Source organism: Ipomoea nil, unplaced genomic scaffold (genome assembly GCF_001879475.1).
Source record: "Ipomoea nil cultivar Tokyo-kokei standard unplaced genomic scaffold, Asagao_1.1 scaffold2791, whole genome shotgun sequence".
In the NCBI taxonomy this organism is placed as follows: Eukaryota; Viridiplantae; Streptophyta; class Magnoliopsida; order Solanales; family Convolvulaceae; genus Ipomoea; species Ipomoea nil.
Genome location: NW_017619219.1, coordinates 1,192,454 through 1,202,761, shown reverse-complemented (window position 1 = coordinate 1,202,761; position 10,308 = coordinate 1,192,454). Strand labels below are relative to the sequence as shown.

The 10,308-nt window shown below is 39.7% G+C and overlaps 1 protein-coding gene across 3 annotated transcripts; it reads right to left on the bottom strand.

The window, feature by feature from the left end:
• Positions 1–3,374: 3,374 nt before the first annotated feature.
• Positions 3,375–9,868, bottom strand: LOC109157660 (T-complex protein 1 subunit eta-like). Of its 3 annotated transcripts, none has more exons than XR_002050267.1 (4): positions 9,508–9,849; positions 9,275–9,395; positions 7,246–7,290; positions 3,375–3,385 (listed from the first exon to the last, which is right to left on the bottom strand). XR_002050267.1 is itself a non-coding variant. In XM_019305514.1 (2 exons), exons 1-2 carry the CDS (start codon positions 9,817–9,819, stop codon positions 9,330–9,332), a joined length of 378 nt encoding a protein of 125 aa, XP_019161059.1. In that variant the 5' UTR covers positions 9,820–9,851; the 3' UTR covers positions 9,275–9,329. The 3 variants fall into 3 exon arrangements, 1 of the variants encoding a protein (XP_019161059.1); XR_002050266.1 differs by lacking the exon at positions 3,375–3,385 and adding an exon at positions 7,082–7,104 and having other exon boundaries at positions 7,192–7,290; positions 9,508–9,868; XM_019305514.1 differs by lacking the exons at positions 3,375–3,385; positions 7,246–7,290 and having other exon boundaries at positions 9,508–9,851.
• Between the last annotated feature and the right edge of the window lie 440 nt (positions 9,869–10,308).

The following is a 10,308-nucleotide window of genomic DNA, read 5'->3' as shown; positions in this document are numbered from 1 at the left end:
ATTGAAGAGAGCATAGATTGTGCAAGCACCTGTCTACCAGTAAGCGTGAGTGCTTTTGCTTTCTACCCAGCTAACTTAGTCTTAATCCTCGTCAAAATGCCATCAAAAGTATGCCTTTTCAATCTCCCATGAATTGAAGGCATACCAAGGTATTTTCCTAGATCCAACACGCTTGGCATGCCCACTGCACTCGTAATACTATACTGCATCTCCACAGTAGTATTTTTAGAAAAGAAGATCGAGGATTTCTGGGGGCTGACTCTTTGGCCTGAGCTTGCACAAAATACAACCATGCACTGCTTCATCTCCAATGCTTGCTCAACCGTAGCTTCCCCAAACAGCACCAAGTCATTTACAAAAAATAAGTGCGAAACATTAGGTACTTGCCTCTTAACTTTAATGCTCTTCCATCTATCACTACTCACAGAGTCTAGAGTTATGTGGCTAAGGCGTTCAATGCATAAAACAAACAATACAGGGGACAAGGGATCTCCATGTCTAATTCCACGCTTTGGTTTGAACCACTCTGTTTGCTTCCCACTCCATAAAACAGAAAGCCTGGCTGAAGACACACATTCCATGATGCAAGCAATCCAAGACTGATTAAATCCTATGTCGCGAAGTGTGTCCTCAATGAAGCTCCAAGAACAAAGCTTTCTTATTCTTCATTGTGTTCAGAAGTGGAACCTTTCTTATTCTTCATTGTGTTCAGAATTTCCAGGTATACAATAATATTGTCTACAATCATCCTACCAGGAACAAAGCTTGTTTGGTGTTGCCCAATGAGTTTATTTACAACATCTCTAGATGCCATAGCCTTCGTAATTAACTTATATGTTACGTTGCATAAGCCAATGGGTCATAGTTGTTTTACCGACTCCGGGTTAGGGACCTTGGGAATAAGAGATAAAACGGTGTCATTGCAGCCAGCCGGTAACTTTCCTCTTTCAAAGAAGGATTGTGCAAACTTGAATAGAGATACCCCTACTGTATTTCATGACTTTTGGTAGAAACTAGCGTTTAACCCATCAAGCCCCGGTGTTTTGCATGGCGCCATGTCGAACAAAGCATGTCTAATGTCTTCAAGCGGGAAAAGAGAGTTAACTAATTTCCAATCACTCGCACTCAATGCTGGAAACCGCCCAGGGGCAATCTGGGAGCAGTCCCTGTCTCTTGCTCTGAGAACAAGTTCATATAATAGCTACGCACATGATTACAGACTTGGTCATCCTCGGTGATCCACTGGCCTTCATCATTTTTAAGGGCAAGAATTCGAACTTTAGAGTTTTTAGCTGTCGTAGCCGCATGATAGAATCGCGTATTACGATCCCCTGAAGTTATTCATTCCTCTCTAGACCTTTGGAACCACAAAAGCTCTTCTTGATACAAAGTATCCTCTAGTTCTAGTATGAGTTTTCTATCCAACCTAATCAAATTTTGATGAGGGCAAGCTCTCTTTGGACACCGGTGAGTCGAGCAAGCAAACGTTTCTTCAATTCCTATGAAAAATATTGCTAGAAACATTTCTATTCCAGTTTACAAGCGCACCAGCAACACTGGAAAGATGGATGTGTCAACCATGCCACATTAAAGCGAAAACTCCTATTACTGACACTAGTCTGGATATGCTTTGTCCTTAACAGCAATTGGACATGATCTGAGCCCACCATTGGCAAATGTTCAACGGTGGCCTCCGGGAATTGGAACTTCCATTCTACACTACTAAGGGCCCGATCCAGACGAGCGCCTTTGAAAGATGTTGAATCAACCCCTCTCATCCAACTGTATTGCGAACCTGAGAAACCAAGATCAACTAGGCCTTCCCGGAATATCCATTTGCTAAACTCTGCAGTCTGTACATTTGGATAACGCGGAATTATCTTTATTACTGACTTCCTCTTCATGGAGTACTGCATTGAAATCACCTACAACGAGCCACGAATTCAGCTGGTTATGATAATGAGACATATCAGAAAATAGATGCCTTTTGAGTTGACGACAAGGGCTGCCATACACCACAGTAAGCATCCAAGGTGTCACATTTTCTTCAGACACCTACACAGTTATAAACTGAGAATGAGTATCAAGGACAACAATATTCAAAGCATTCTTCTACATGATCCAATTACCGCCTGAAAATTCAACAGCTTCCACTCTAATCCATTCGTCAAAACCGAATGATGTACATAGTTTATTGGCTTGACTACCAGATACTTTTGGTTCAAGAAGACAGACCATATAAGGGTTATAGGACCTAACAAACTGCTTAAGGGTGCGCCTAAATGAAGCAGAGGCCGCACCCACAAAATTCCATGTAAGACTAATCATAAGGAAAACAAGAAAACAAATAGCTCTTAGATGCGCTAGGGGGAAGACACCTCCATGCCAACACGGCCAGAACACTCAGCCACATCACCCACGGTTATATCGGGAGGAACGGCTGATCTCGTAGCAATGTGAGCAGGGTCCGGGGGATTTTCCTTGAATACATTCTCACAACCTTTAGCTCCTTGATTTCCAGGCTGGACAACTGAGCGTATGGAAATGTGAGCAGGGTCCGGAGGGTTCTCCTTGATCATATTCTCAAGACCCTCAGTTGCATGATTCCCAGCTTGAAAATTCGCATGGTACACCGTCGTGGTAGAAATTCCTCTTCCTTGGTTTGAACTACGGACTACTGTGTGTTCCGATTCCTTCGCCGCTCTGTTCGGGATTCTTCCCCCTCTCCCAATCCTTCCCTTGAAACTACCACGGTTAACCACTTGCTGTTGTGCTATTGGTTCAGACTGGCCTCTTGGCCTTAGCAGTGGTTCCGACACATTTTGGGCTGGACGCTCTTGAATGTTCACCGCCGTTCTGATTCTTGGAAGTCTCTCTGTTGGTTGCTGCAATTCAGATAGCCTAGGGGCAACGTCCTGGCCTTGGCTCAATGGATATTCCTCTAAGTCTGCCAGAGACGCGAAACGGGACTAGGTGCCAGTCCCTTCAAAGGCCAAACCGTGAGCACCGGCGGCTGCCTGTTGCCCAGCCCCTGGTTGAGACGTGGCCGGCTGATTTGTGTTTCTGCTGCGATTTCTACGATCTCTCCTGGTAACGAGCATCCAGGATCCATACCTTTTGAGAGGATCTTGGTTTATTGAAGCCTGGCTATTTCCCTCTGTGCAGTTTTAACCTCCTTTCCACATTGCTCCTGTCGATGTCCATAAACGCCGCACTCAAAACAAATCTGGTGGACACCTTCATACTCTATCGTCCACTCAGTTTCGCTAATTACAAACTTTGTCAGTAAATGCTTCTTGATATCAAGTTCTACACAGGCTCTCGCATACTTGCCTTTAGACGCAAGACTGGTTGTAAAGTCAATCTTAACCGGCCTTCCGATCTCCTTCCCTATTTTCTTGAGAAACTAGTCGTCGAAATACTCGATGGGTAGCACTGGTCGTTGAACAAGTTAAAATTATTTCACTTAAAACGATGTATGAAATAACTCATTTAAAAAAAAAAATGCCTAGGCAAGCCTAATCTGCCACCTAGACCATCAATTATGGTGAGATACACTAGACAATCATCTAGCACCTAAGTAGCGTAATCAGCCACCTAGACCATCAATTATGGTGAGATACACTAGACGATCAGCTGCCGATTCATCTGTGCCTAAGCGGGATTTTTGCAACATTGATTTTTACGCACTGAACTCATCATTCTCAATTGGAACTACAATAAGGAAAAAATTAAAGACAAAAAAAAAAAAAAAAAAAAAAAAAAAAAAAAAAAAAAAAAAAACTCTCATAAAGAAAAAAACAATAAAGGAAATACATTTCAGGATCTGAGATCCAAAAATAAAACTGCAGATTCAACTGTCAAAAATTCTGACACAGTTTTCGATCAGTGTACCAATAATAAGTGCCAATTCCTGAACATTAACATACAATCACACCATGAAATGAACCAACTCAAATCCTCTACTCCATTTTCTATAGTATTTAACTTTTGTTTTCTTGAAACAGAAAACCAGGGGAAATCGTAAAAATTAGGTGGAGAACTAGAGATAATTAGCTGACAAGAGATTCTTCAAAGAACACAAACTTATCACCTCCGCATACCACGACCACGGGGTGCAAATCCACGCCCTCTGCCATCCACCCCCACTGCCGCCCATGGCACCTGCAGCTTCTCCCTGGGCACTCTCAGACTGCATATGGATTGAAGACACAATGGATTATTGTTTCTGTTATAATTTAAGATTGGGTCATGGTCACTCAACTGGGTGGGTCAAATCACACTAAAAGATTGAATCCAATCAATTAGCCAGTCTAACCCATGGCCTTAAATTATGCCCTACCAAACGGCGCCGTTTTTACGTTAAAAAAAAAAAAAAAAAAAAAAAAAAAAAAAAAAAAAAAAAAAAAAAACCAAAATAGCGGATGTGGTGTTAACGGCGCGCGTTTGGTAAGATTATGAATTTTCTGTTATGAGATTATGAATGTACTGTAAATTCATAATCTCATAACAGAAAATTCATAATCGCATAAAAGAAAAACATTTATTAAATTATGAATTTTCTGTTATGAGATTATGAATGTACTATAAATTCATAATATCATAACAGAAAATTCATAATTTATGAATGTTGAAGAAGCTTGCGCTACAGAGGAGCAATCATGGTTTCGGACGGGGATGTGTAGGCAGGGGTCCAAAGTGAATGTGCAGACATGGATTCATAATTTATGAATGTCCGAAATCATTGCTCACCTCAAATTAAAGTGAAACCGCGAAATGTGAAAATGAAAAAGAAAAGTCACGCGATTAATTAAGAAAAAAAAAAAAAAAAAAAAAAAAAAAGATAACGGTGCACTAACACTGTTGGGACCGTGTTCACCATCCATGGTGAACACGGTTCCATGGCATAACGATTGATAAACCCATAAAGTAAACGAAAGCTCTGGACGTCACCCATAACCGTATGGGTGAACCCAAAGTGGACCGAACAGGCTCTAATACCATGTTATAATTTAAGATTGGACCATGATCACTCAACTGGGCTATAATGCACATGGGCCAAACCACACTAAAAAATTAAATCCAACCAATTAGCTAGTCTAACCCATGGCTTTATAAAGCCATATGTTCTCTCTTATTTTATGGATGTGGGACTTTAACAGTTTCCAAATGGTTCGAGTATAGAAAACGTGAACGAAATAGCCGTGCTACAACAGAAAGTGATAAAATATTTACATGATATAAACTAGTTAACACGTACATATATAATGTATAGCCTGGTCAAATGGTATTATATGGGGTCATAACCACCGTCATGATATTAAGTTTAACAGGAACTTAAGGGGAATGGTAAAATGTCGTATTGCCAATATGTTTATATATTAGGCAATGGAGTTCAACATTAAATGGTAAGCCCGAAACAAATTACCTTCACTGTTTCATCCACACTTAGGACAAGGCAAGCTGCATGCGTTTATGGCATTTATCTAAAAAAGAGATCAAGATTGTAATTTAAGAGACACTAGGAAGGCAAAAAATAAATAAAAAGCGATGGAAGTCAAAGCACCTTCACAACAGATGGTTCCCACAAAAAATTACCAAAAGAATCAGCTATTCCACCAGTATTGATAAGGTGCACCCTCACCTGTTTCATGGACTTGCAGCATTAATAACAAACAAATCTAAAGAGGAAAGGTTATAGAACCACTATCTTACAAAATATATATACAAAGTTAAAAATTAAACTTAAATAAGAAGCCAAATTCCAAAATAAATACCATAAATCCTAATCGGCCAGACTTCACATACCAATATATCAACTAAATATAAGTAGGCTCACCTGATTGGAGGGCATGTTTTTGTCTAAGTTTGTTCAACAGATCAGTTGCATCAAAACAAGCATTGTCACACAGTTGGCGTGGAATAATCTGCATTCAGAAAATGAGTTTTTTATATTAAAAAAAATAATAAAAATTTAAGCATGCACAAAGGCAAAATAACAATTTTATTTTTTTTAAAGAAAAAACACAAACTATTTCAAAGAACTCAATGTAACAGCAAAAATATCACATTATCCCATAATTACATATTGTTAACACATCTATCGTAAAGAAACTAGCACAGCATGGGAACCCTAACAATCATAAAACTTTTAATGGAATAATGACATTAGCAAGACAAATATGTTCAGGAATTGAAATAAGCCAGGGACAAAAATATGGCATATATAACTGTAAAAGTGTGTAGGGTTTCATCTATTTCGACCGGCGGCGGCGAGGGAAACGGTCAACACTCCCGGAAGCGCCTCGTCAAGATGAATCCAACGGCGGTGGCAGTGTCGCAATCGGAGGCTGGAGGAGAGAGATCTGGCCGGAAAAGCGCGCGGCAGTCCAGTGACGTCGGCGGCGCGTGCGGCGGAGATCAGCGACCGGATTCCTGCTGTAGGCTCGCGACGACGTTCCGGTAACCCCTGTGGTGTCAGTTTGGAAAAAAAACCACCAGGTGGACGTCGGAACAACAAGACAGTCGCGGCAGCAGTGTGGCTCCAGTGGCGGCAGCGGCGGCGACGGCGGTGGGAAGGAAGAAAGAGATTGTTTAGGGTTTAGGCTCTGATACCATGTAAAAGTGTGTAGGGTTTCATCTATTTTTTCAAATAGAACTGTACAGATCACAATAATTTATACTGGAAAACTAGCTATAACCTAATGGACTCACTGTAACGGGCCTAAGGTTTCAACAATAACAAAGAGAATGCATTAATTATTTAATTTGCAATAATAAAACATATGGCCTACTTTGCTCACTACAACCAAGAAACTTCAAGCCTACACAAACACATTGGGATAGACTCATAGACATCTGAACATACTGAAACACTGTTTTATAAATAAAAACAATGCAGAAAAGGATAAATAAATACTCTGTAACACTCCAGTACAATTAAGGCACAGATTAAACCATTCACACAACTAAAATTAAACACAAATCAGTAACAATATTAATGTACTACCTCAAGGGCTTTGGCATCTGAGTTTATAAAGAGTTGAGATTTCCCTTTTATTGTGCGTGCATGCTGCATGCCCTTAAATAACGGCTAATCTCCATCTGCACCCAGCAATATATTTCATTATCAAGTTGTTGAGATCATTGAAACCAGATACGGAGAATTAGAGAATGGTGCTAAGGTCTTACATCAATCGCGCCACCACCGGCAACAACAGTAGAGTTTTTCATAGCTCTTCTAACAATCATAATTGCGTCGTGCAAACTTCTCTCAACTTCTTCAATGAACTAGTATAACTCAAGAAGTCAAATTAGGATCACCAAATAAAGCAAGGGCATAATATTTAGTCATTATTTTATCAAATTAAATTCCACTATAACTTTTTTTTATCAAATCAAAGAACTCAGTACCCACACTTAGCTACACTTTAAATTCCTATTCAATATCATTAGCATGCTTCTAATAAACGTACTAAAGAAATTTTATTAAATTATGTAATTATGTAATTTGACTCATTTTCAACTTTAAGATTAGACACTAGAAATTTCATAATTTTTGAAAAAAACTTAGGCATTCAAGAAGTACATTAAAATATGAGTTAATTCCAGAAATGGTCCTCCGACTATGTTGATTTTTCACAATTGGTCCCCAACTTATAATTTCGACAATTTAGACACTTGACTTTCTAATTCTTTCCAATGTTGGTCCTTCCGTCAAATTGAAGGTTAAGTGGACGTCAATTTGAGGGGTAATAACGTCATTTCAAATAATGAGTGTATATTTCGCCGTCTTTCTCCCTTCCTTGTATCACGACATTCATCGCCGCCTCCTGAACCCTTGGGTCTCTGTTGGGATCGACTTCGACGTCCAAAATACCAAGGACTTTCTGCCTCAGATCCTTGGAGAGTTTCATGATAGTCCCTCGATCGGAAGCAGAACGGTTGTGATTCGGCAGTCACTTTGATCGATAGCTGGTGCTTTATCCGGAGGAAGTCGTCAGGATCCATTAACAAGTGGAGGTTTTCGCTTGCGGCGTTTCCGAAGGATTTTGATTCGAATGGAGAGTAGTGTAGAGAGTTTGATTCTCAAAATTTTGCAGATTCATGCCTCGGCAGGGGATTTCATCAGAAGCTCCGAGGGCTTGACAACTAATTCCGGCGACACAAAGCCTCTGCCACATCCAGTTCAAATCCTGACCTCCGGAGCGTCGCCGCCGTCGGCAATTCTATTGCGACCAGGGTCACTAGGGCTCGTAGTCACCGCCGGGATCGTAGTCTCCTGCTCGTGGAAGGACCAGTGAAACAAGCTCCCAGCGACGGAGAAGACAAGGGCTGAGAACCCTCAGAATGGCAGAAATGTACGTCGTCTACCCGAAAACGGGAGCGGGCATGAAGCACGGCGGTCCAACTCTGGGTGAAGTGGTGCTAAACGTCCATTTAACCAGCTTGGGACGGAAGGACCAATATTGGAAACATTTCGATAATCAAGTGTCTAAATTGTCCAAATTAAAAGTCGAGGACAAATTGTGGAAAATTATGATAGTTGGAGGACCAATGCTGGAATTAACTCTTAAAATATCATCATTTTTAGAATATAACTTTTGTAAGAATTTAGTGAATAAACAAAATACCTTAAAATTAAAATATAAATAATAAAAATTCAAACTTCAGAATCTTCACAATGGTAATAATACGTACACATAGGTTGGAAGTGCATGCATGCTACGTATATGTATGTTCCATCGCACCTGTTTGAGAAGGAATAGAAGTTGAACCAGTGCTTGCAAGGATGGGCTTCTAAAGGCCTCAAGGTCTTGGATGGGTTCCGTTTGTGATGCTTTGTCTGGATACCAGTGAGTGTTGCTTTTGTAGAAGGTTTCATCCACCTTTAATGGCAAGCTCAACATTCTTAAATGTGGAATATAATGCTCTTTGCTAATTCTGGCCATTACCTATCTTAATTAGCAAGTGAGAAATACCGGGGCCTCCGTCGCTGCTTCATGAACAGCGACGAATTGGCGGTAGATGCGGACGCCAGTAGCGGTGTTGTCGATATTCAATTCCGTGGCTAGAGGAGAGAAGTTTACAAGATGCATGGATGGCTTCGGTTCCAAGTGTTTCTTGTATTTTAATTTTTTGTACCGGTTTGTGCATCTGCGCCTTTCTCAATGTAGCCTATTCTTCTCCAATGAGTGTGAACATCAGCAATCACTCCCTTGAACAAATGCTTTTTAAGTGTCCCAAAAACATATGTTAGTACAATAATATCTACCTGATCAGCTCCACCACGAAGAACAATGGTAGCAGTCTTGCCAGATGGGCATCCACTAAATATGTTGAACCCGGTCATTTCCTACTTGCCTCTCCTCAAAATTCTCACATGATCCAAGAACCTTCTCCACAAAAAAAAACACAGTTCGTAAAACATAAACAAAAAAGGATCCTGAAAATATTATAGCATGCTTGCCATAGTATTTCTTAAATTTATGGGAATAAAAAAAACACCTCATCAATAACATTGTTCACAGTTGTCTGTTCTGTTCCACCAGTAGCAGCTGCCACCCTCTGCAGATCCTCCTCAGTAACACGGCCAGCACAGAATATATCCCGATCTGCAAAATACTGGCCACAGAACAATTTGATCAATACATATTGATCTCCATTAGAGAATAGCTTAAATGATACAATCTTACTTGCAAAGGCATAAAGTGTTTTTGGGAAATGGCAGCACCGTAGAAACACATTATAATTGAAATTTGTGGATGAATAAAAAGGAATAGAAAAATGCATTTTTACTGAGGTTTCTGAAAATTGCATATCATCCTCCCCCCCTCCTCTCCTATTCTGGCAGCTCTATAACTCTAGTTAAAAAAAGGAAGTGCTCATTGGCTCCTCGCCATTAATTAACAATGCAATTCAAACACACAATTCGCCATTAGAAATGTACAAATAATATATGGGTACGTGATTGTACTTAATAAAATAGAAAATTAGATAAATGAAAAATTGGAGAAATGGAGAAATGGAAAACCGGAAGAATGGAAGAATGGAGAAGGAAAAATGGAGAAATGGAAAACTAGAAATGTAAAAACAGATAAATGAAGTAAAGGACCCCTATATGTTACAACTTCATCCCTAAAATAGTACGGAGTATAATGTTATTATGTGACAATTGATTTATAGAATAAGCATGGAATTGATATAATATTCTATGGAACATGTCTATCTTGATTTTTTATTTTTATGCATAATGTAAATTATATATATTCTTAATGTATTGAAATAAATATGTGAAGTATGTTTCAG